Below are 27814 nucleotides of genomic sequence, written 5' to 3'. Positions count from 1 at the left end.
TGTGCTGCAGTAGACATTTCACTAAAACTCATTGCATGCTGCTCCTCATTTCAGGTTTTCTATGATGGCGATCTCCTGTCTGTCAGTGTAGTCTGGGCTGAGGCCATTTAGGAAGACGCTGTCGTTCCTGGCCAGAGCTCCTGGTACAGGACTGAGAGAAAGAGTCAAGCTGGGATAAGCCTCTCTGTCCTCACACAGGTTGGCCGACAGCGTCCTCTTGCAAGGGGTCATTTCCTGGTTGATGGCTGCATTAATGCCCAGCTCGGATGACAACTTGCGCTTGATGGATGCAGCACGCTGAAACTTGTCATAGATGTCAACGCTGAGACGCCGCCGGGTCTCTTTGAACTCTGCTGACACGTTTGCTGTCCACTCGGCTGCATGAGCCCGAAACTCCCCAACCTGCAGAGGAAGAGACTGAAGATTGACGCATGCAGGTGTTCAAACACAAGCTACACCTGCAGTTTATGGGGCTTCCCTTTGGAAAATATCTCCTGGTTTACCGTTGGGTGCCATGCTAGCTAAAGAATAACAGTGGGAGTTGGTCTTGATTGATTCTTCAACAATGTCTGGAAATAAATAAGTAACTGTAATTAAAAATATGCAGTGTGGCAGGTGAAATATTGTGAACCTTAACAGTGAAATGCTGAATAAAACATTTGTGGAATAAAAGAATTGGTAACACCAATGGTGGTTTTTCTGTCTTTCTAATATCAGACAGAATATCAGAGTCAGACAGAATAAATGAAAAGAAATTACCCGCCTGAATGGCTGAATAATACCTTGTGAAAGTAGATAATCTCATCGAATCTCTTAAAACTGCGGTGTTGAGTTTTGGCTTCTCTTTCATTAGCACTGCTCTTGACAGAAGTCTCCAACTTTCATTGATTTTAGATTTATTCTAAAGCAGGACCCGTAGGCCATAAATCAGAAATAACCTGTTCATTAATACGAGGCTGAGGTTTCTGAGGATTATACAATAACTGTATCCAGCTCATCTTTTAAAGAGAGCAGCACACTCCTCACTGACCCCCTTTGAATATGCGTTGGGTCTCTCTCCCGGCTGTTTATGAAACTATTAGTAGTTTAAAGAATACCTCTGAGCTCCTACATTAAAATTTAGTGGGCCTGTTTCTGTGCGGTGTGTGCATGTGTGTGTGTGCCGTTTTCTCCTCTTCACTTTCTGTGCCTGCTCTCCCCAAAACCTCCTCCCTTCCACCGCCACCATCCCTCACTAATGTCGTTTTTTGTGGAGCTCACAGGCTCCGCAGCTGCACTTCTAATTATGCTGTGAAAGGACTCCTGTTGCAGAGTCCCCCCCCCACCACCACCTTGTTACTTTGCATAGAATTAGGAAATAAACAGGTGGTTTGGTTTTTGTACTGTAGTAGTACGTCTGCGTAGTTGTTTTCTTTTTATACTGTATGATAGCAAGATTTCTTATTACTCCTGGGCAGCCACCAGAAAAACACAAAATACTTAATCCAAGCCTTGTATGAGATGGTATTTTCTCCAGCGGGCCCAGCCTGGACGCCGATTCATCACTTCAGGTTTATGGCCTGAAGAGTTAAGTAGAAAACAGTGCGAGATATTACTCTGTCACTGTGAGGGCTTGGTGGATTTCATCACATCAGTGAAATAACTGCAGACCCCCTCACCTATAATATCATATTTTATATTTCAAGCAGGTAAAGCTGAGGACAGGTCTTTATTTCCTGTGAATTGTCTTACTAACTCTGAAGACAATTAAAGCACATATAATACTTGGAGACAAGACTGGATTACAAACCAGCAACTGGACAGGAGAGGATAGACAGGATTTCTTTATTCTGATATGGGATTCAGATAATAAAGAAATACCTGGAGTGGGATCGGATGCTTTTAAAAATTCAATTCTGGACTAAAATATCTGTAGTAGAGCATTTCATTCTGTTTCTTGCCGATTGTCGAACATGCTTCCTCTGCAGGTTAAAAGGATCATCGTGTGCGGATATGCCAGGAGGAACCTCTCTCCTGCCTGTGTTTGTGTTTACCTCCTCCTTAGTTTTCTTGGAGATGACCCGGAACCAGTCCCCAATCATACTGAGCACAGCGGCGAAGTATGCAAGGCCCACTAGGATCCAGAACAACACCACAGGTTTGTAGTAGTTCAGATAATCTGAACTCTCCGACCCACCTGCAGAACCAAAGATGAAGCAAGCATCGTTTGTGAGCCACACTACAAACATACATGCTAAAAACTGTTTCATCACGAGCGGGAGAGCAAAACCAAGCTAGACATTCGAGCCCGAAGATTTAATTTAAATTTAATTTAAATTTAAAACGATCTTGACTGGAATCCTGACTGCAAACTTTCAGCGTTAGAAATCGTAGCTAGATGTTGTATAAAAAGAAGTTTTGACTGCAAATTTGTCTAATATGCCGAGGTTGATTTTCATTTAAAGTCACCCAGAGAAAGTCGTGTGTGCCCTGTAGCCATTGTACATGGAGCAATGGCTTGAATCATACATGCCCAGATCTGTGAGTCACACATACACAAGGATGACACAGTTCACACTGGAGTCATATCTTTGTGTCTTTTGGTAAAAGCAATTATGATAAAGGGTTAGCTGCTGATTTGGATGAGTAAATCTATGTACACTGTATCTGTGCAGACACGTGGATTTATTACTTAAACACATTTGGCACTGCTGACATTTGTCAGTGTGCTCTGTACTGCTGGATGAGCTCTCAATAACATCTGAAGCAGCAGACGCAGCATGGTCTCTGTGCAGTGAGCTCTTTGTTCATTATGGCACCAATTTAACTAAGAACAGTCCAGGCTGATTCATTTAGTGTAACTACAGGGGTTGGCAGAGGTCGTGTAATTTTTTCAATCTGCAGCTAAGTGTTTATGGTTTTTTTCCCATCTGTCTCTTCATTATTGGTGAGCTCAGAAGCTCACATCAAGTAAATACCATCTGCTGTTGAGTCAGACTGACTCAACAGGGATCAACTCCACTATTAAAGGCAATGATTTAAAAGTGCCAAACGTAAAAATGAACGATGACCAATAAATACAAAAGAAAATCAGATGACCTTTTTCACCGGCAACAAAGTCTCCGAAGCCGATGGTGGTGAGGGTGATGACGACAAAATAGATGGACTCGAGGGCACTCCAGCCTTCAATGTGCTTGAAGATGGCAGCAGGCAGGGCCACGAAGATTAGGCACCCAAAGAGGATGAAGAGTAATGTGGAGATAATGCGAATCTTTGTCTGGCTGACTTTCCATTTCTGCAGGGAGATTAAAAGAAATGAAAAAAATTTTATTAGCTGGGTGTAAATTTGAAGTCTCAAAAGAAACTCAACCCCGAGCAGGAGTGTAGAGCTTTTGTATGCTCAAAACTTTGATAAGGGAAACAGTGTTATATTACCATCTAATGTGATCATCTGTGTTTAAATCTCTTTCATCTAAATTCAACCAAGAAGCAAATGTCTCCTGGTCAAAATAGCGTATGTGACTTGGGAGATTTTTTTCCCCTCAGGCTTTTTTCCTTTAGCTTACTTCACTTTGTGATGACTAACTTCCTTTGACCCCCTTCTAGGAATACATTTGCTATTTTCTCCAACATCTCCAACATCAGGCTGACAGCCTTGTGTGACATAACTTTCACTGTCAGATGGCGCACCCATCTGAGCTGAGCGCATGACCTAACATGTGCCATGAGCTGTAATATGATAAAATATTTCTTGCGCGGTCTTATATCCTTGGATTCATTATTAAGGAAGACTTGCTATTAATTGCAATAATGAGAATTTAACTTCTATGAGCCTCTTTGGTTTCACATTTGCATTACATTAGATTGTGCCGCTGCATCTTCACTTGAGGGGAATGCTTTCAGCTGCTTCCCCGTGTTTCCTGCCTTTTTGTTTTCCCAGTTATGTAACCCCAAAGCGCAGTGAGTCTCCGTCGTGCGGAGCGGTGGAGTACAGCTTACAGGCACCTACAGTGAACCTTCCAGGACACCATTAGCTGGAGACTGATCATTCATATGTTCCAAATGGTAGTTTCTCAGCTGATGCCGGCAGCTGGTACAGTTAATCAATTTCCATTGTTCAAACAAGCTGCCACCTCCCTCCTCCTCCTCAGGGAGAGAGGCCACCGAGTCAACAATGAAACAAATCCTAATTTACCTGTTAATGTCCAGTGTTTGGTATTTATTTGGTTTTGGCAATTAGTTTCCTGAACCTGATAAGCTTCTCTCTCCTAGTTAGGCATGTTTCATCATTAAAACAAAAGGCACTGTCTTATTGTCTCTTTTTTTAATCTTTGTAAACCACACTGAAAACCGTACGTCTGTATCAAAGAGTCATTGATCATTGATTTTGTGATTTATTAGTGTCCCTTCAGACAAATTCATTAATCAGCTTGGAGCACTCTCCCCCGTAGCTGAATGTCGTCATGTTGAATAATGTGCTGCCTCGGCAGTAAAAGGCCATTGGAGTCGCACTTCATTATCTCTCTGACATTAAGTCATGCATCTCCTGTTCATCACACTTTCCAATTTTTAATTGCCAGTTTTCCATTAGAGGAAGAAACCTGAGGGGGGGAGCTGCTATTTTTTAGCCTTTTAACTTTGATACTTTTTTCTGTATAGATCTGGCTCTTATTCGTTGCTTTGGCCTCGGCTCTCCCTGATACTGCAGCTAGTCGCAGAACGGGGTTCCTTGAATTACTCATCTAACTCAGCGTTACTGCCATCACCCCTGGGACAGGTTGGGCTCGTAACAAGCTACTGCATAAATTCTGTCTCTTAAAAAAGTAAATTAGATGCTGACAATCACTGAGTCAGATAATGTCATTGATTTGTGCACTGAGCAGCTGTTTGGTTGCTTTGGTTTTTCTGGAATAAGCCAGACTGTGGTGCAGGATTCATTTACAATCTTACAATTTCATGATCAATAGGAATGATGGCGCCTGCTAACTGCTGTTGCAGAACAGTAACACACGTGTGTATGTGTGCATGTTATGACTGAATGTGATTCGATATCAGCAGAAGTAAATGTGTGACTTGGAGTGTGGTGAGCCTACAGTATTATTTCAGAGTGGTGTATTGATTTGTGTGTGCAGCTTCTGTCAGTTTCTTCCACTGCCAGAAGATTAGTTCAGCTTACAAAGAGGCTGAATTTTGAAATAAGGCTAAAAAATTAATTGCTGGAGTCTGTTGACTTAGCAACACCAAAACTGCATTTCCTTTCCATACTGGTTAAATCTGAAGCAAAAACAAACCCTGCACATCGAATGTGAATCTCCTGCTTAACTATCTAAGTTTTTTTTTTTTTTTTTACATCGCAGCTAGGTGTCTGACGTTACATCTTTAAGGCCAACCAGGATAATGTTGTCATAAACTGCAAATCATTGCACACAGATAATCATGCAGAGAGGTGCTTAAGCTTCAGACAACACACACTGACAAATCACCTTACCACAATCATCTTCTCCACTTTGGCGATGCCCTTCCCAAAAATCGTCCCCAGCTGGTCACCGACACCTGCCAATAAGAATCCAAAGAGAGGGATCCCCAGCAGAGCGTAGATTATACAGAAGATCCGCCCTCCTTCAGTGCGGGGAGAGATGTTCCCAAAGCCTAACGGAAAGAACACACAGTGACCTTAGTCATTCATTTAACGGACCAGAGAGGGTAGCACTTATTTCCCTGTGCTGAACTTCGTTTAGTAAATCTGGAAATTTGTCTGCAATACTATGGATTCTCTTAGTTCTCCTTACTGCCTGTAGTTTTGCCATATACAATATGAGAATTGGCATCTTGAAGGGATTTCATTGGTGTTGATTTATACAATTAGAATTAAATTTTTATTTAGTGATACTCCTCTCTAAAGGGAGACATCTTCTGTAGGTTTCGTTTGGAAAGACCCAAAAAAAGTTTTGTTTCTGTGGACAGTTAGGGTTAGGGGTTATAAGGGTACACTAAAAACAAGCTGAAGAAAGAGTCCAGGCAGTATATTTGGTATATGTGGTAGATACCTCAGTATTAAGTCAAGTCTATTAATTTTATTTACTGACAATTGATACTGTCTGAAAACTATGTATAAGTTAATGAATATTTTGAAACAAGAATAAACATAATAACAATAATGAAAAGACATCCTGTAAGAAGCACAAGGGGCTTTGAACCTACACTCAAACAGAAACACAAAGAAATGCTGTCCATCGCCAGTTTGGTGCCTTTCATCTTCTCTCCAAACCCATAATTGTGTGAAGTGGACGACACAGAAGTTCATATCCTGGTAAACAAAAACCTCACAGACCGGTCTTACCTGCATGTAGACCTGACTGCACATTTAACAGCAGGACTTTCATTATTGAGCGAGTCTGCATAATGAACTCCCTCCACTTTTCTTTATTAATGCAGTCATCTGTCTTGGGATAAGAGCTTCGGGGTGCCTCCTAATGACTTTCCAGTCTCACATCAGGAGAGAGTGACACAAATTGTGAGAGTCTGTCAATCACGTCTCACTATTTTCATGATTAGTTCAATTGGAGAAAGGGTGCCGGATCAGTTTTAACACCTCTGGATGCAGAATGCAATGCATTTTAAAAGGTACCAGGATCCTCCTGATTTTACAAGCAGCTTGATGTTCATCACTCAAGCATAATACGAACCACCTCACCAGAAGTTGAAAAACTGTTTTCATGTTGGATGAATCAAAGACTTTTTGGACCCCACAGCCAGTCACTGATTGACAGTGGTTTCATACAAATGATAAGGAAAAATAAGGTTCTATAATCATATGAAGACATACAGCATTCAAGTTTGACCAGTTCTCTATTTAGCCACTTTTCAGTCAGGCAAAGGTTGAGCGCAACATAATGAATTTTCACACTTTACGACAACATCTCCTGTGAAAGCAATCATTCAGGCAGCTTTTTTGCATCTGGCATCTGGGTAAAGCCTACATGAAAATAAACGAGAGCAAACAGTTTTTAGCATATCAAATTAAGATCTCAGCAAGTGCAAATCAACCTGTGGATATGGATTTTTACTCAGTCACCTGAATTAAAACCAGGAGAATATAAACAAACTGTTCAATATAATGTGGCTTCAGAAATATTTCCCATCTGGTCATGGACCAAGAATTTGCACAAAAGCTTCCCATGAATGTAATTAGTTTGGTTAGCAGCAGTACGAAAAAAACTAACAAGTATCACACGCAAAATAAAGCCTAAGCTCTCTGCTTTATACCAAGACTTTTTTCTGGTTTTCTTTTCTTGGTGTTTGATTTTTACAGAAAAGCAAACAAAACAAATTGAGGCATTCAAATTGAAAGTAAGGACTTCTATTACGCTACGTCAAGAAACAAGTTGCCATGGCTCATTTCACAAGAAATCACCACCACCACAATCACCATGGCAAGTATCTGTAAATCTGCCTGGAATAGAGAGTCAATTTCTGTGAATCACTGAAGGGAGAGAAGGACTGGGTCAGAGTTTAGTCAGCAGAGGTTGGTGCAGCATGGAAAAAAAAAATTTTATTTATTGTTTTTAATAAGCAAGATTTGACCATCTTAAACACAAATTTTAAACCGGGGAGCAAAATTCTATTTTTACAAAAACAAGGGATTACATTTTCTAGTTGCCTAATGAACAGACCCGCTGACCTGTCAGAGTAGGTCTGTGTGTGTGAGAGAGCGACAAATGTGTTTGTTTTTTTTTCCTGATAAGTAAGCTCTTACAGGTGCTGGAGATGTTAGAGGGAGCGACGGTGTAAAGAACATGATGGAAAAGGGAGCTGTGTTAATGTGTGTATGAAAGCGCCACGGGCGTCAACAGATGACAGCTCTTTGACTACACACTGCGCTAACTAAGAGTAAAAGAGCACAATGGGCACCATATCCCATTATTCTCATGCAGTGTCAGGTTCCTTTGAGCTCTCCGAGTCAAACATTCTTGTTCATTGAATGAGTTTAAATAAAAAACACATCACTCTGCCGTATCACTTCATTTCAATGTGCACTTTAAAATTACTTTAGCCTGCGGTAACATTAAATAACACTCATGGTGGCTGGGACAATAGCTTTCCAATGTGGCTGTTAGATTATAACTGGTCAGTGCTGCTCCGAGAAAACATCAGCTGTTGTTTTGTTCTTGAGTCCTTGTTTGATGAGGGAACAAGGACAGAGGAAAGAGTTTTGAGTCCAAGTGAATGTGGCCAGCTGCCTTTGTGATGTTGGGACTTAAATCCAACTGCAATCACGGCGCAGTGAAGCACAATCTGGGAACGCTGATGATTTGTGTGCAATTTTGCCACATAAGTACTATTTCATGGCAAAATGGCCACCAAAAATTGAACCATGCCAGAATGACAAATGAACTGTCCCTGTGAAACACTTTCCAACATTTCTACATTCAAAAATAGATACCTTGGATATTGTCCAAGCATGAAATAAATACAGAGGAGACATCAAAGAGAAATAGAATGAGAACTGAGTTGCTCAGGACTAAACAATTACTTACCGATGGTGGTGATAACAGTTCCAGCAAAGAAGAAGGAGGAACTGATGTCCCAAAGGCTCATTTGATTAGATGAATTTCCTGATGGATTCACACCTGCTCGGACTGCTGAAACCACTTGCTACAGCAGAAAGTAATAAACATAAAAAATAAAAAAAAAGAAAGAAAGAGGGAAAGGACATAGAACAGAAGTTAGCACGCACTGCCACTGTCTCTCAGGGAAGCTGGTAGGTTGGCTGAAGACAAGAAACATCAGCTTTCTCAGGGAATTGGTGACAGCAGTGATAAACAGCCAACTGAAACCAATTAGCAGCTGAGAGAGTGAAAAGCAGCTGTCACAAACAGCAAAAAAAAAAAAGTCACTATCTTCACCTTTACCAAATGAGCCAAGGCGCTTGTATTCTTCAAAGGTTTCATTCAATATAAACCGAATATATTGATATTATATATATATATATATATATATATATATATATATATATATATATATATTTATATTTATTCAATAACAATCTTCAAGAAAATGAACTTCTCTTTTCATTCGTTCCCAAGAAGCTGCAGAGAGTTTAATTTGTTCCCAGGAGAACAGAAATCAGGTATAGGGTGCGCCAGCCCATGTTATATTTGGCCTTGAGCCACTTCTCCAGTCAGTGGTCAAATACTGGTCAACCATGATGTGACTGTAAAAATGAATTCTAACCATCATCATTATGTGTCCTTGTTTTCCTAAAAGCAGTCACGGCCATCAAAATGAGCCAACGAGAGGAACACCAGATCTTCGAAGGCCAGACAGCGTTTGGCCAGCTCTATCAAAGATGCCAGCGATAGTGATGGGCTTTAGGGAAATGACTGAGAGTGTAGGAGAGCACGAGGTATGACACAAAACTGCACACCTCATCTTAGCGGCTTTGAGTGCGATAACGCCCTGGTGACACCTTGTGACGGCTGCACAGGAAACAGAGCAGCAACATTATCTTCCACTCGGGGCAGCGCTGTCATGAGGAGAAGGAAAACACGCCACCGCACGGCTTCTCTCACTCACACTCATAAAAATCTGAGCTGTGAGGCTCACAGAAACAGTCTGTGTAAGTCTTTGTAGTTTGGCAGCCAACACAACACATGAACTGTTAAAACCTTTATAATTACAGTATTGAATCTATAAAATTGTAATCATGTTAAGTTTGGGTTTTCTTATCATGTTAAAGGAGTTCAGATAGTAAAAATAAGATTGATTCTCAAATGAATGTGCCTGGCTGACTTGCGTACTATATGCATGAGTACTATATTCATGAGCATTACTTTTAAAGCACAGGAGCATGTCATGAACGAACTGATGACTTCATCTGTGGTAGTTTGTCTACTGTATGGAAGCTACTTCTATAATAAAACCAAAATTTGTTGGACTTGAAGTTGACACATCAGCTCTTCAGCAAAGTAAATGATACTTCTCGCTTTGAATATGAAGCTATCCTCAGTCTTATAGCATGTTCTCATAAAGGAAGTCAGACCTTTCAACGAACCCGTGCTGCTAACGTTGGCCTAATTATTTTATCTGCAGCTGAAAAAATCTGCTCAATCAATCTGGCAAAATGTGCGGTTGCTTGCTTAAAACGAGATCCCTGTTGTTGTTTCCATTTAGTCTGAAATCAAGGAGCCACTGTCAGATAAATTGCTGTTAATGAGGGGAAATTCTTTCACCATCTTTGTCAACTGGATGTGCAATTAAAAGCAAGCAAGACAAGTGGATGGTCTCAAGAGAGCTTTCTTTCCCGAGCCTGACTGAGACTAAAAAGTCGTGTTCACTGCAGTAACATTTTTCTTAACCCATAGGGCCCCCCTAGATACACAATCATTACTGCTACGAATGAAACAGAAAAGCTCAGAATACCATATACTCCTACGGAGACGATGTTAATAAATAGCAGCATAATTTAATGGACTTTATTGTTAGTTACTTGTACTAACGGGAGGGTAGCTCCTTTTAATGATCTCTATTATTTGTATTCAATATCAATAAAACTCCAGGAACAGAGTAATAAAACAACGATAGAGCTCATAATAGTTCATCGAACCCCTCAACCAGCACTGTCAGCTCTTTCTGCACACACACAAAGAGCGCAGGGTCGCTGCAATATCATGGTGTTCTCCGCTACACTCCATCGCCCTCAGAGAAACTGAAGGAGCTTTCATTAACCTCTGACTGCTGCGTGCGATAAGGAAGTAAAGACTGAGCATGCCAGGCATGAAGTCAATGAATAATGGATTGGAAATCGAGAGAACGGGAGAACGAATGTAGTAACTAAAAGTTACCAATGCATGGCTGCTCAGACAGTCGAGCAATAACAGCTGATGGTGTTGAACCTTGAAACATTGGAATTCAACGTTTACAAGGAACTGTGTGTTCATACAAAAACTAAAAGGGATGGCTGACGTATATCATTTTCACTGTTTTGTCAGGTGACAGGGTCGGACAATCTGTAGTGGTTTCTAACCTAGTTATTCTGAACGTGTAAAAAAAACATATAATACATCGTGCATATAAAGCAGATTAACCAGGTTTTTCTCCCCTGTCCATGAACACAGCTGCTCCCTGTCTCCCCATTTTCCCAGCAAGCACTTAAACCAGTCAGTTCCACCATCTTCTATTCAAGTTGCATGTGTGTTTCCGTATGTGCCTGCATGTAGCTCCCTGTCAGTTTCTGTCTGCCCATCAACCCATCTGTAAACCTGATTCTGATGTTCCATAATAAAAGGGAAGTCTGCACCTGGATCCACACTTCCTGAGTGTGTGTGGTTTTTTTTTTAACAGCTTTATTCCTGATCATTTCCAAACACCACAAAAATTCTCACTTCTCACATCCTCTGTGGCTCTAAACTTCATAAATCAAACCACACAAACACACAGGCTTGGCTTTGTCCGCCTCCTTTGTTTTCCAGCCAAAGCAGCCACGTTAATTCATTGCGTTGGTACTCACTTGTATGCAAACTAAATGTGCTGGGGATAAATAAGACGGGACAACGTGAGGACCGCACTGGTTGCCAAACAGCTGGGAGCGATTGAATCGTATGAGCTTTTTGACATCACTCACGTTTTTATAATTACCCTCTTTGAGAACACATTTCTCCACAATCCTCTGCCGGCTGGCTTTTGATCAGTAAGAGGCTAAAGTCAACAGATGTGTGTGTTTGTGTGCATCTGCATACATAATTAAGTAAAAATGAGAGTTGGACACCTGTGTTGAAGCTGCGTATCAATAAATCATCAGAAGAGAAGTCGTTGTGTTAAAAAGCTGTTCAACAGAGCTATTTACTCAAAACCATTCGCTCAAACTGTTGAATAAAACCACAAAGACAGCAAGATTTCTTGTCAGCCCTACGGAAACTGGCTTACAGGTAGCCTGATAACATTAAGGAAACATTAAAATCCTCTCCTGAGCTTAAACAGTTGAGCCAGTAAGTCATTCTGCTGATTGTTTCTCAGGTCCAGGCCAGGATGCTCTGTGCAAAATGTTTGCCTTTGTGACCTATAATGAGCCGCACTGATTCAGCAGAAAGTTCAGTGACAAAAAGTCAGACTGCCTGTAAATAAATGTTCAACTAGCTGAATGACATCTGAGGATGGGGGACAGATTTCCATCCATTAACTTTTGACAAAGCTACACTATAAGACTCTGCCACAGTAGGCAGCATCCTTCGGCTCATACTATATCGCAGGCTGAACATTCCCCGAGAAGTTTAACAGCACTTTATTTCCTTGCTAAAAACCCCATTGGACTGTTACAAATGGATTGTGTATAGATTTCTTTTTACCTCTATCTACCCGTGCTAGTAACTCTGTGAGACTCCACTTTGTGCTTTGTTTACTTTGTTGGGCACCAACTCAGCTTGTCTCCGCTGTCTGAACTCTCTGAACTGGACAGGTCTATCTTTTATAACCATAGCACTTGATCATGACGTGTCTTTTGGTGTTGCCTTCGAAAAAGGAGAAGAATGGTTTTTTTTCTGCAATAAGTCGAGTTCATGCTGACTAAACAGCAGTCAGCTGTTTTTTTGTGTTGCCTCGGCTCACTTGGTGAAGGGACCAAAAAATTATGTCCTATGACGTCTACAATTTCTGACCAATAACAAGTAGATCAGGTTCAGCTGGTATGACAGCCGAAAAGAGCTGTTGGTGCTGAGGTTGGTCTTCAGCTTCCAGCGGTGCAGTAGATGAAAATTTCCCTAATCATGTTCATAAAGTTTGGCCATTAATGAAACCAGTCCAATAGCTTTTGAAGTCTTTAGTGGATGAGTTGATATCTGGAGACAGTGGAGACATTGTTATACCCCACTGCTTTCTTTGCTAAAAACATGCTGCCGTGAACAAAGACCATTGTTTTTTATTTTTATTTTGTAGAATCAGCTGCTGCTGTTTCTTTCTTTCAACCAGATTAATCTCTACCACGCCAAATGTTGGCACCTCAAATGCTAACAATTATGGTGATTGTGATACATCAGCTCATGGGCGGCCAGGGAAAACGACAAAAGAAAAACTGAATTTAGATACATTAAATAATGCCCGTTGTCTGAGCATGTTAGGAGAAGATGTTCCTGGTGATGATGAAATATGATTTTATCTCAGTAAGTGGTATGTTAAGTTTGGAAAACTGGTAAACCAAAATTTCTGACATCCGCCATTTCTGGGTCATTGAGAGATCAAGAAATAAATCAAATGGCTATACACACGGTACCTAATTAAAAAGAAGCATTCTGCCATCATTATTTATGTCATTTCTTATACTCCTTTAACTTAATGGTGAGATTGATGCATGTTTCACCATTTGGAGGCACGGCTAGTACTGCAGAGTCAGAAGAGTGGTTCAGCTTTGGGCCACAATTAGGTTGACAAATAAGTTTCCCCCGGGATCTAAAGATCTCTCAGTGCTAGCACATTAGAGAAGTAATCATCATTCTCAAGTCTGATATTCCAGCTTGATTCCCCAAGAGAAAAGGCCTTTTATCAGTCCTGATAAGTTTGTCTGCTGAGGAATCCACTAATCCATAATGGAAGAGTCATGAAATCAGTGGATGTCTTTCATTTTAAAACTGCTCACTCAGTAGCCTAATGACCTTTAGGGGGCATATTTCTTTCAGTCACATTTTTGTTCAAAAGGATAAGCAGTGAATACTGAATGAATAAATTGAGCATGTGTCCTCATAAGGGCCAGAGGCACTTCAAATAAAACCTATTCAGGACCGCCATCAAGATTTTTCATTGGAAACTCAATGAACACAGTCAAACTTAAAAAATTTCACCATGCCATCCTTTTTTAAATGCCTAAACTGAACTCATGCCTTTATCTGTTCGTCTTCTATTTCTCCTTTTGTTTGTTTAGTTTTTTCTTCAAAGCACGGCTTCAAATAGTGACATCACAATTGAAGCTATTTAAATGTGGTTGACATGTAAATAGTGCCGCTTTAACAGAGTAATGTTGCTCAGGGTTCTTTTGAAGGCTTTCTATAATATTTCATTAACTAGCCAATGCTGTAATGTTTTGTCCAATATTTGTGGAAAAACATTATTATAGATTTCATTTTGACATTCTCCAGGGGCCACATAATAAATGTGTATATACAAAAAAGTTTTCTGGCTCTATTAAAAATATCCTCAGGTTAAAGGTCCTGCAGTGTTTACATGTAATTCTATTCACAAGGTTCAGACAAGCTGTCAAAACATTAATATTTACAGCAGTGTGTATTTCTCCTCTTTCATTTTGTGTAGCACACTGGATGAAAAGCACATTTATACAGCTGAACATAGAGAGATTTCTTCATCCCGAGCAGAGGAGAAAGAAATTTGAATTATGTATGACATTGAGGTTTGGCCCTACCTTTACCAGAGCCTCCAGCTCAGAGGAGTTAACACAGGCATGCATGGCCAAGAAATCCAGTTTTTCAGCAAGAATGGCCAGTTTCTGGGAGCTTTCATGAGGCTGTTCCAGCGCTCTGAACACCGTCGCCCCAATAATCAGGTAAAGCACCACCAGGAAGAAGATGGCCGACACAGTTTTCCACCTCATGACAGTAGTCCGTGTGTCGCAGTCATCCTCTGGAGCGTTCAGCACTACCGGTTTGGTCGAGAAGGACAGGCGAGGTTTGGAGTTGTGAGCAGCAGACCTTGGGTCAAGAAGGTCAGGTGCGGCCACTGTGAGGATGGAATTAACGTGGATCAGTGGCTGACCATCTCTGACCATAACGCCGGCACTACCACAGACACAAACAGGCTACAACATGTACTAGACGAGATTCATTCAAGACTACAGTTGATTAATCAGTTAGCTGATTTGTGGAAAATGCTCATCACAGTTTCTGGGGCACAAAGTGATGTCCATCTCTTCGCTCCCTGATCTACTTTTGGAAATTGTGACCTTCTCTTGGATTCAGGCTCTCTTTCTTCAATTATTATGTTTTTATGCATAGTAAAAACAAGAGACATCTTTGAATTGGAATCATCTTCTACGTAACTTTAATGATGATGATGATGATTTTTGTTGTTGTTGTTTTTTGGAGTCCCACACCATAAATCAACAACAATTATCGAATGAAAGCTATTAAAACAAATTAAAGACTCTTTTTTTAAAGAGTAGATATAATTAAATAATCCTCACACGTGATGGCGATCAGTATGCTATTCCATCATTGATGTCCTGCGAGCAGGTGAAATGAAAATAGAAAAGCCCTTAATAGGTTTTTATCAATATTTAAAAATTACATAACCGTGGAGAACATCTTCCATGTAAACGTGTAAAACGCAACAGATGCAAAAATGCAGTGAAATTACAATAATAAGAAGAAAAACTGTAGTTGATGAGGACATAAGTTCAGATTCACTCAGTAAAAATAAGCTGATATCTGACAGCAGGTTAAGACCAGGCAGGCAGAAAATCCCTGATCTTTCCATCATTCCAAGGCTGAATTTGAACTAGTTGTGAACGCACTTACTTCTCTACCATCTCTCCTCTCTTTGTTTCCTCATCGAAGGATCTTTGTTTCCACAAAAAGTACGAACAGTGGTGGCTCCTCTGAGGTCCCTCTCCTCCTCCTTCCTCCTCTTCCTCTCAGGAGCTCCCTCTGAGGGACGTGTCGGCTCTCCACATGGTCTCAGGCTCTCTGCGCTCTCCTCCACTTTATAATCTCCGCGGAAAATACATCCAGGACATCACGTCCCCGCCGAGAGATGCGCTAAGACCGAGCGGAAAAAAACCAGGGGGAACCGATGGCTTCCACGAAATCCAGCCAGGTGTTTGGAGTCATTGTGCCTGGGGCGGGGGAGGAGGGGTGGGGGTGGGGGGGGGTTTGGGAGAGGAGAGGTCTGGGTTGTTCTGCTGTCTGCCTGGATGGAAAGAGAGAGAGCTGCTGGATGATCTGCAGGCTGCACGATTTTAAGGAGGCATCTCCAAGCTTCTTCTTTTCTTTTCTTTTCTTTTTTTTTTTGTAAGATTGTGCAAAATCTGTAAATCTCTGTGCACATCATGAAAGACCACTCTCGTTCCCAGCATCATCCAACCCATCTGCCCAGCCCGCTGCCTCTTCCTCAGAGCAGCCATGCGTGCACTGCCTGCATTGTGTAAAACACACACAACTGCACAGGACTGCACATTTTTTCTATTTCCATCCAGTGTATTTTACATAAGAGCACACTGACCCCCTACAACAGCCAGGAGACCACCTTTTGCGTTCACTTTCTACTGGAAGGGCATTTTGTTGCTGGCTGAAGGAGCTCTTTCCTCTCGTTCTTTAAACTGGTGACATCCAGGCAGCTGCTGTCTTATCAGTGAGTGGAGGCAGAGCTCAGGTTGCATTGACAAAGTACCCCGAGGGCCAGAAGTGCATTAATGACATTAACCTGAGACAATGTTTATGGTCTATGTTGTAGATTTGACGTGCAGGTGTGACTGCTAACATGGATACAGAAAACCAGGGGTGACAGGGAGCTTCGGTAATTAGATAGTCAGCAGCTGCTTTTTCTGCCCTTCTCAGTGTGAGTGTGTGTGTTGGAGAAAGAGCGTGCGTGTGCAGAGTCGTCCACAGTATTGATTGCATATACATAAGCAATTAGCTTCTGCTAATCGAGTTGAGTGACTTGCACAGCTGCGGGCCGCTCTAACACACACACACATCATTCTGGCTGTTTGGAAAAGGAGAGGAAAAATGATTTTTGGGAAATGTATTGGCAAAGACTTTTCATTACTAGTTGTAGTCCTGGATCTCTTCTGTTGCTGTGGCTACTGGATGCTGCAGCTATAAATGACTTCCACTGGTAGGCTTCTGTGGCGGCAGCATCTACAAAGCAGGATGAAACAAGAGTTTTGCAGCATAAACCAGAAAGTTGCAATTTCTCTGACGGTGCAGAGCAATACCATCAGACAAAAACAAGTACATGTAGAGAACTGTATCACTTTGTGCTGAAGTGAACAAATTTTGTGAGCCGCTTTTAAACTGCAAAATGTGGGTTTTCATTCTGCTTGATGTCTGCCACAAAGGTCACAGGTCAGCTCCCACAGGGAGGACAGGGATTCATTAGACTCTGATAGACAAACATGCCAGCTACTGAAGTGTTTTTCACTGAAGCCTCCTACCATTGACATTATCAGCCAGCGGATTTGTACTTAACACTTCAGCAATAGTTGCTGTGGGACTTTGACAGTCCGTAAATCCCTCTGACTTTGCTTCAGCGCTGTTTCGTAGCTTTTGCTATAGCTTACTGCTTTTGTCACTCTTTACATCAAAGTATAACATTTTTAAGGATGAAAACCAAATTCATTAATAGGAAATCTTTTCTGTGTGATGTCCTTTAATCGTTACTCATGATCTGCCCTATGTGCTTATTTCTGCTTCCTCTACCTGCGTTTTTGATTACTTCTGAGTGGAGTGAAACAGCACAGCGTTTCTCTGTACGGTCATAAGAAGAAAAAAAAAAAATTCAATTCGAAAGCCTCTATCACCATCAAAGACACAGTTGTTCCCCAGTGCATAAATGTAATGACATAGGACGCTTATCTGTAAATTGGCTGCTAGCTTCTGCTGTTTGCTGTCTGTCGTTCCTCAATGCACATTACGTTTGGGCCCACTGCATGTGACGTGACTGCACAAATTTACTAACCTGAAATTCCATTGACTTTGAAAGAGCCTTATCTCTGCACATTACGTAGCTGCACAAAATTCAATTAGAGTTATTTAGCATGGGTGCTTGGTGGAAAACCTGAAAGAGGCTGTCTCCGAGCTCTTAGCTGACGAAGTTGCACTATGGGTCTTTAGCTTTATGAGAAATGATCTTAGGTGACGGTGAGTTTTGGGTTTTCTCATCAGATCTATTTGGTTATCTTTGGAAAACAAACAGCTTGACGGGTATGACATTTGGCTCAATGTCATCTCATTAAAAGTCTCCTCATAATGTGCAATCTCATGCATCAGCATCTCTTGTTATTTGCTTTGAGAACCTTTCTCCATGAAGCATATGACTGTTGTCCTACGACAGTAATCTTGTTATTGGTGACATTGTTGCATTAATGAACCTCATTACCATAGTAATCTCCTCTGATGGCACTGCGGAATGCCAGACACCGGTGTAGCAAGCTGTTTTACAAGTCACCTGTGACTCGCTTGACAAAAGGTGCTTACAAAGTGGTTTCCCACAGAAACAGACTTTAATTACAGTGAAACTTTGTGCAATTTTTTATTTATTTACTTTTTGTTTTACTGTAACTGACGACAGATTAATTTGCAGAGATTTTCAGCTCAACGAGTGCATTTTTGGCATTTTCGGCTGTATTTGATATTTTTTTGGCATGCAGTAAATGTGCTTTTTTTTCATAGGGACATAAACTGGATATTATCCCCTGAATGCTATTATCCAGCTCCATGCAGATGCAGAGCAACATGAAAATAGTGCAACATCTTGAACAAAGTTTGACAGCAAACGAAACCGCTGAAATTTTGAAGTATCAGTGAAACATGTATATTTTATAGTCTTGCCTGCAATTGTGCTTTGTAAACATTATGAGGGTTCAGCATCTGTCGAATAAAGTACTCCTGAATGCAGTTCCTGCTGAATCTACCTGAATCTTTTCCACTTTTTACTGAGAACTGAGCATAAGATGATTGTTTTTTGTTTTTTTTTTAGATTGATATGAGATCTGCAATCAAATTTCAAATTCCACCCAGATGCAGACATTATGTGTCGAAGTAAAAGTAAATTTATAAGTGAGGACGTCTTACAGACAGTCAGTCATTTTATTTTCACTGAGCTTGCACTATAGGTGTTTAAATATTTACTAGAGAGACAGACTGACCAGCTGAATCTGTCCATAAATTTGAGCGTCCAGCTGACTGCACTCTTTCCCTGCAGTGATTTCTGTTCTCCAAGAGATCACTGACCCTGATTGGGGTGAAAGCAGATTGCATATAGCTTAATATGCAATTAGCAGTCATGTGGAAACAGTCTCTATAACTGTTGTTAGTCTCAGGCTTTGCCCACATTAAGCCGTGTTCGACACAGCGTTGCAATGTCAACCTGATTGTCATGCCTGGTTGTTCCAGTTGTTGCTTCCTGATTGCTGCTACAGCTCAAGAAAGAATAATTTGGATTTCAAAGTAGAAGCGAGTCTTTCATCTTCTGTTCAAATAAGAAAAAAAATGTATATATATATCTTCATGAACAACTGCAAAATGGAGTTGAGTCACATGCATGTGCACATGAAACCTTCAGGATCACACACATGGACATTTCTACCCAGTTAAATGACTTCATCTCTTTCTGGTGTCCTGCTTTGAAGTATAAAAACCTGGAGAGCTGTGCGTTTTTTTTGTTTTTTTTTTGCAGCAGACAGTTTGTGCTGCTACAATAATTACTTGACAGCTTGAATAGGTATTCATCAAACAGTCAGGAGTGTACTCTGAGAGGCTGAACAATTTAAAGTTTAGTATGTCAACAGAATTTCCATTAAATCAGATGAATGATTTCGCCTCCAGAAGGCCAGCACTCCAGAGGTCCAAGTCCTGAACAGCTTCAACTGAAAATCAGGTACATTTCATTTAATGTTCAAATCTGGATCTGATTAGATTAGATTACATTAAAAGGTGTTTAGTAAATGTTGTTGTAGAATGGAATAAGGTTTCAGGTTTGACATATTTAACAGAAGAACGCACTGAAGCAGAAGAGAAGAGAACGCACAGAAGAGTTGCACTGTTCAGGGTAAAGCATTGTAGTCTTTCCATTTTAAAGAGTAAAAATTATTTTTCTGTCTGGTCATCTCTACTGTAAAAATCCAAATTGAATTCCAACACACAGAAATGTTGCATAGCTGGTGAAAATAGTAAGGAAGGGTCAGAACTCAAGCAAACAACCAAACAAAAAAACATTGCAGTTAAAACAATTCCCCACAGCTTGTAATATTCATCAGGGTTACAATAAATCATATTTCAAAGAATATTTCATAGGATGAGCACGAGATAAAAAAAGAAAAAACGAATTGCAATGGCATGAGAGCACTTCATCTCTCTGAGGCAGAGAAGGGCCCATACTCGGGTTGATTACTGTCGTCACCGACTTGTGAGTACAAGAATAAAACCCAGAGAGAAACTGGGTTAGTGAGTCCTTATTAACCGCCAAAATGAGCAGGAGCGACCACACACAGTATGATGTCCCAGCAAAAGAGGGTTTGGGGTCACAACACAAATCTGAGAGGTTGTGAGATGGTTAATGATAGGTAAGAAAACATAAAGCAGTCGTGCAGAAAAAATTAGCTGGGCCTGAACCCCCCCCACAAAAAAAAAAACAAAAACGCTTTGACTTCCAGCGTTTAAGCTTTTGTTGCTGTTGACGCTTTGCTTTTGTTGCATCGCAAAGCAGGACATATCCTGTCCCCATGTCCGTCACAACCTACTAAGATGCGTTAGCGTAAATCAAGTGTAGTTCTCACGTGCTCCAAATTCTGCCCGTTGATGAAGATGCAGTAGATTTATCTGGATGTGGTTTCAGATGATAGTGACCACAGTGTAGCTACATCAGACCTGCACCAACCATTTCACATAGTTTGAGCTAGTTAAATTGCTGCCTGAGATCTTAGTCACCTGACTACAACTGAGCCGGGAAGGCTCAATTATTTTTTACATTTGCATCGAAGTACGGCCCAGGTAGGTGTCTCTGAGTTAATCCCATTCACGTTCACTTGTGTGTGGAAAAATATGTTTCAGCCTGGGTGTTTTTTGTCTCTTCGGGGAAATGGTTTGATGAAAATATAAAACAATACCATTTTAAATGAGGCTTAGGTAGACAGCATTAGGCTAAAAACTGGTCTACTTCATTCAGCAGCTTACAGCAGTAGCTGGTTTGTGCCACGTATAAAGGTGCACAATTCAATTTATTGCAGAAGTTGCACTTTAATTCTTTCTTCCAACAGAGACTGCTCTGTGGGTTTTTTCCTTCCTCCTGCAGGATCCAAGATTATTGTGGGATCAGCGATGCGTTTTGTTGTGAGGAAACCTAAGTTTTCCTCTGGGGATGTTTGCTTGACAGGGAGAGTTGCAGATTGCAAGCATGCAGCACACACACACACACACACACACACACACACACACACACACACACACACACACACACAAATCCACGCTTTGGTTTTTGAACACTTGAGTGCTGAGTACTTTACTCTTTCTTCACAGGCAATTGGCAACCAGCGGTCAGAGACAATGACACACCAATCGATAAACATCTGAGGGCTGAACTGGGAAACCCTTACACGTGACTGGGCACATGAGTCCCACTTCATCCTTCCCTGCAGACATGACCACTGAACAGCAGCATCCCCAAACAACTAAAGGTCTTTTGATTTGCAACAAAGAGGATGTGGCTGTCGAGACCAATAGTGACTCTCTGTTGTGAGATATTTGTGCTTTTAGACATTGGGGAAGGGTTAGGGTTAGTGTGAGTGTGCTGAAGCACGTCTAACTGGGGGTTTGCACCTTCCATAACAAGCTCTCGCCCTAAGACATTATTACATGGTGTGCTTTGACAAGGAAGCATCCACAGAAGTCCTGCCTCTCTTCCTATCTCACTGAAAGTTTGGTTGCCCATCTCCCGTTGTAGCCTACAGCAGCCCAACAGATCATTATCTCCTTGATAATGTCCTGGTGGCACATATGCATGTCAATGCATTTGCAGATCTGTGACCTGTGATTAGCTTTCATGTAATGAGCTGCATAAGACACTAAACTGTATGCTGTAAAGCAAACTGTCAGTGTGCAAAAATACTTATTAAGTGTATCCGGATGTTTACAGCACCTCTAATTTGAGAATAAATTGGAAACGATGGCTTTTCCCATGTGGTGCTGCAGCATAGACCGCAGATTTTTAATGCTGCTTTTTAAACATTCTCTCCAACTCTCTTCACTCATTGTGCTCCACATTCGGGAGACAAATGTGGGTGTTAGATCAGAGTGCTTCCTGCCATGTAGGTCACATCAGAAACAGCTCATTGTGCCTCTCACAGGCACACAGAGTGAGCAGGAGAAGGGAAATTCAACTGTTTGGAGTTCATCTCCATGTGTTGTGTACTTTCTACTATCTCATACTCGTAAGCAGGCACCATCTGTTAGAAGTGATGCTGGCAGGGACTGAACAAATGATATTTAATGCTCCTCTATTTACCTGTCTGGAAGGGAAATTATTCAGTTATTACATGTTGCCTGTTGGCACTGTCTCTCTTGCTGCCAGTTGCTCAGCTAGCTGCTCATAGGGATGTTTTTGTTATATCAGCAGACCCCTTGAAAATAAGACTAGCAATGGATTAGTTATGATAGCAAATGACCAAAATCAAAATGTTCCCCTAAAATTTTATTTATTCATTGTTATTGCAACCAAATTGCATTTATCTTGTCTCTCACAAACTATTGTGGAAAGTTGCACGTATGTTGTATTGGTTAAAAGTCCATCAACACATGTCTGACTTGGCTGTAAAACACAGCATTATTTAACATTGACGTCCTGATGTCCGTGCTAAATTCTGCTGATTCACTCACTGTGCTGCAGAAATTTGTTTCTTCAAAGTGTTTCAAGCAATTATTTTTATTTTTAAAAAATTATGAAAATAAATGTAACATTTTATCCGAGAAACAGTTTTTTCAAACAATTGCCCCAAAAGTGGAGAGCCACTAAAATGCAAAAATTTTTTAATTCCCAACTCTAAACTCAAAACTAAATTACTAGTGGTGGAGCTCACATTCACCCTGTTTTCTTTTAAATTGTGCATAAAAATGTCACCAAACTAAAGATGGTGATTATTTCTGGTAATATGAGAAAAACTGCGATATTCGCTAAATTCCCCAAAGACCTGGTATACTGCTAACCAGCCGTTTCTCAAATGTTTTCTCATTTCATTGAATGTTTTCCGCAGCCTGGAAATTAATTGCAGTCTGCTCCTGTGGGTTTTACTCCCTCTCCCTCTGCTTGTGTCGTGTCACAGTAATCATGCTTGTGCAACTGAAACTCAAATATTAAATACAGATATTGCAATCATGATGAAATTTAGCTTATTATGCTTAATGACTGGACAGTCCAAAGGAAATATCCTGGTGGTTTGACATTCAACCTGTGAGCGCAGGAGACAACAAAGATCTGGACATTCTTGTATCTTGCACATTTAGCGCTATCACAGTCTAGTCCAGTATGTTTTTGTTTGAATGCTCCAACAGGGTTGGAATAGATTTGAAACAAAACATTTTTTTTTTCCTCATGTGTCACATGTGTGACACATGACACACATGACACTATCACTATCACTACACACATCACACTATCACTATCACCTCGGTGTCACATGACACATGTGACACCGAGGTGATAGTGTCCAAATGTGACGCTGATTTAAAGGAAGGTCAAGGGTTTGCTCCTTGATGCCTGTGACACAGTTACAGTTACTGCTCCGTGATAGTGGCACCGTAACTGCAGCTTGTGTTGCTTGGCAACTGAATTGTAAACCCCGACCTTGTCTCAACACATCACACACTCGGGCTGTTCACTGTTAATGACCACACAATTCATTTGATGTGTACTGATTAAAAGATATAGTCTTCCTTGTTCTGTGAGCTATCGTCACGTTGGAGACATGAATATTGTCCTGGACACGTTTCAGCGACAGGCAGTGAGGACGCAAAAAAGCTTTTCACATTTTGAGAGGTTCAATATTGAGCGAGAGGAAATGACTGTAGTCTTCATGGGATGAAAATGCCGTGAGAGTTGGCACAAATTAAAACATTCAGCACAGACAGTCCTGCTTGCTGAGTAGCTGCTCTTCAGGAAACACCTTTCTCCTGCGGTTTCTTTCTCTGCTGCAGCTGTTTGAAGACCATAGCGTTGGAAAAAATGCATTTTTTCTCTCTGCTGCAGTGCAGACTACTGTGATACTTAAGTGGTGCGGGCTGTTCATTCTTCTCAAGTGCCGTTGCCAACCTGAGGAGTAGCTGACCAGATGACTACTGCAACAGATATTTCAGGACCGCATGAACCATAATTCTGAAAAGTGTTTTCTTCTTCAGATCCGAGTGTTGCATGCTGAGGTGCTCGGATATCGTTGACTGGTCTGCAACTAAAGCAGCCGTCTCACCACTTGCCCAAGGCAATTTCCAGGAAAGAACATGGCAAAGACTGTAATTGAAAATGTTTTTCTCCCCTGATACTTCTGGCATCTCAAGCTCCATTAGCTGAGCCAGGGAATGGGAGACGTGAAAGTAAAAACTGTGTGGTACAATACAGTATACACTTGCTGTTACCTACCGGCCATCATTAGATACGAGTTACCGCCAATCTATTCTGCTTGTTTTTCCATTTCAGTTTGAAAAACCTCCAGAGTGCTTTTCATTTATTGCGTATTGTACTGCAGAGTATACGGTGGCGAAGGGTGATGCTATATCTGTGTCTGTGCAATCAAAAGTTTTTCTGTATGTCGGCAAAATTAAAACCAACTGTGAATTTCTTTGCTGTACAATCGGGGCTCATTGCTCTGTTGCACGGTCAGCTTTTCAGGAGCTGTAGACATAGAGGGCCTCAGTCACACACTGACGTAACAGTCATCAGGTGTAAAAAGTGTTCAGTATCTTGGCTCTCAGACTGAAGGAGCCAACGATCACACCGCTCCACTCCTTTTATGGGCATGTTTGTAGGCATGTGCATATTTATCCTGCATGTCTTTGTTCTGCAATGCAGTGGCTGACATGAGAACCGTGTATACGAGGAGAAGATTGTAAACATGAAATGAAACATTGCATGTGTTATTGTTGCCTCGCCATTTGTTACAGATGGCGTGTCTTCATGTTTGCAACAGAACGAGTTTAATAAAACACTTTTATGCCCTTTTTTTAAGTGACGAGGTTGAAAATTTGCCTTCTCCCTGTAAAATCATCCTATTTGTTTATTTCCCACTCAGTCGGATGTACAGTATGCCGGTGTTTTTCTGTCAAAATGAGGTAATGTGACGGAAACAAGGAGTGACGTTTTGCAAGCTTGGATTGTCTGAGGTATTATATTAAAAAGCTGCGTGTTGTTGGCTTTCAAAATTAATTAAATGAAGATGAATGACTGTGTCCTTTTAAAAAGGGTCATCAATCACCTCGACTGTCCCTGTACAAACCTCAACTGCCATCATTCCTCCATCCAGATCTGTGGGCTCAGATTATCTGGTGATATATTTTGAACGTATGACCTTGAATATCCATATTGCTGATGATGGAGAATGTATCAAACTGATCTGTAATTCAAAAATGTGTTGAATTGGCCTCTCAGGTTATTTGTGAACAGTTGGAAGCTGGAAGCTACCCCTCTCAGTGACGTAATTTCTCATCCACTGATGAGGCAACAAGAGCAGGAATTATCTGGTTTCGGCACACTGGTGTGCATTAACCTATAATAACGTAATCAGCCTCAAATAAGAAGATGTCAGTGGAAGGATAATAGAAAACACAGCCTAACTCACCTTCTGAAAATTGGTTTCAAGAGCGTATTATGCCAAAACTGAAACACACACACATTGCGGTCATTGTGGCCACTTCCACTGCAAAAACAAAGATATTGATACTTAAAAGCTTCTGTTTGTTCAACACATGCCAGCCAAGTCTTATTCTGCAGAGAGAGGAAGATTTTACCCCAAGTGGAGGCTCCAGTGTTTGTTCTGAAGAATGACCCCAGAATTCAGGGAAATCAAATTACCCTTCTCATCTGACTCAAAAATGATTCGTAATTAAATTGAAGAAAGCAGTTTTCTTTACCTTTGGCTCTTTCCTGTAAGCAGGAGCACAAGTCGTGGGCTTTCAGACGAGAAAGGAGACAGAGTCAAAAAGTGACTGAGAAAATACAAATGAGGTGAATCCTTATCTCCTCGGTGACCTTTGCTCCCTCTCGTTCTCCCTGCTGCGCAGACATTCCCCATAATGGAAGTTAAACCTTTCCAAATACCTGCTGAAGCATTAAGTGATTGAATGACTTCTGGGACTGCACCCCTTATGTTGGAACAAGATCCTATCAAAGTGTGGATGAACCTTTCTGTCTTCAGAAATCTCTTGAAATCTCTTTGGAGAGCATCTCCTCTACTAAAACGCACACGTCTAACTGGCACCGTGCACTTTTGTTGCACTTTTTTTATATTATCTCCTGCACTTATTCTGTAAATGTGGTACTTGATAAATAGACTAAGGCCTTCTACTGCACAGAAACTTTACTGATGCCCGGCTGTTGTAAGTTGCTTTGGATAAAAGCTTAATTCTATGGCAACATTTTTGCATAATCATCATTTGAAATGGTTTTCCTTAACAATTTCGGCTCAGCCCTGATCAGGCTTGCATTTTTTGTTGTGACAGAGAAGCATATCAACCCCCAATGACTTACACTTCTGATTGATAATACAGCAGCACATTAACTGTTATCACATATTACATCTAGCTAACATGAAATAAAATAATATTTTTAATCTCAATAATCTTTTTTTTTACAGGTTGCCATTTTTGGTAGATGCACACAGAGATAAGAAGCCTGAAGTGTACTGTAAGAACACTCCCACGCACTAAAACTGTCATGGATGTAGCAGCTCCCAGCAGATCTGAGTCTCCTCCACAGCTCAAACGAGTATTATCTGCTTGAATGGGCCAGTTTGCGCAGTTTACAGAAATAAACAGCTACTTCATCAAATGGTTGGACCTTTCCCTCTTTGCTCTGGCTCGCCACTTCCCGTGCTAATTATCTACATCGGTCTCTGTGTCTGCCTTTCTGCATATTTAAAACAGATATGTGAAATGACTGCTGGATTAGACCCTCAATCAAAGCCTTTTATTTATTAAGTGCATGTGTGAAATGGGTTCGTATTTTCCCTCTTAACGTCTATTATTGACTGGGTGTCGCGTTTCAGGCTTCAACTGGAGAAAGTAATTGTACATGCTCACAAACACCCTTAACAAGACTTAACTTTACCCAGAAGTAGTCCAAAGTACCAGATGTTTAACTCCATGAATAAAGTATGAAAAATAATGTCGATCTCTCTCATTGAGCAGAAGGATGTGACCCAGGCCAAACTCTGACTTTAGATATATTAGAGCAATTGAGAACAATTTAGATTTAATGTTTTTGACTGAGACAGAATTAATATCTGAACTAAAATTCACAGATTCGAGCAAACCCACTTCATTCTGAATTTAAGGGATTAAAATATTAAAGGTGCTGTGCTTGGTCCCAGACCTAACATGGCTGCAGCAGTGAAGATTGTATTTAAGCTTTGTTAATGTGAGCAGGGTAGAATTTTGATGTTGACATTTAGCTGTAATCGCTGCTACCCTAAAGTGCATTGGCAGATTTGATTTTGTATTCTCAAAGAGAATTGCTAAAACCTCCTGTTGGATTTTTTTTTTTTTTTTTCCATTGTTTACCACGATGAATCATCAGTTCTGGATCGCAGGTTATGGCTTTAATGCAAATATGATTTCACTTTCTAAATTTGCCCTAAAAGATTAAGTTATAATGAACAATGAGTCATTTATAGGATTCCCTGCTTTTAAGCTCTGTAATTAGTCTTCTGTTGCTAGGAACGGGGATGCCTTCTGAAACCTGTAAATAGCCCTAGAGGCTGACTCCTAATTGCAGATTGGCAGGCTGCAGAGAGGCAAAAACACATTCATGCACACACGCACACCAACACAGTCCTTGTGTCATTATCATTACACAAATGGAAAAAATTAAGCATGCGACTGTGATTAGAAGACAAAGTGGGCAGAAAGCTCCAAGTTAG

General features: G+C 40.9%; 1 protein-coding gene across 1 annotated transcript; it reads right to left on the bottom strand.

Annotated features, from left to right (window-relative positions):
• Positions 1-45: 45 nt before the first annotated feature.
• On the bottom strand, positions 46-14587 carry kcnk2b (potassium channel, subfamily K, member 2b). Its single transcript, XM_029496635.1, has 7 exons — positions 14384-14587; positions 8517-8634; positions 5468-5628; positions 3088-3274; positions 2034-2176; positions 171-402; positions 46-137 (listed from the first exon to the last, which is right to left on the bottom strand). The coding sequence occupies exons 1-7, from the start codon at positions 14570-14572 to the stop codon at positions 46-48; spliced, it is 1122 nt and encodes a 373-aa protein (XP_029352495.1). The 5' UTR covers positions 14573-14587.
• Between the last annotated feature and the right edge of the window lie 13227 nt (positions 14588-27814).

The sequence above is a fragment of the Echeneis naucrates genome, chromosome 24, assembly GCF_900963305.1.
Source record: "Echeneis naucrates chromosome 24, fEcheNa1.1, whole genome shotgun sequence".
NCBI lineage: Eukaryota > Metazoa > Chordata > Actinopteri > Carangiformes > Echeneidae > Echeneis > Echeneis naucrates.
Note: the sequence above shows the minus strand (reverse complement) of the source record. Positions and strands in the feature narration are given on the sequence as shown.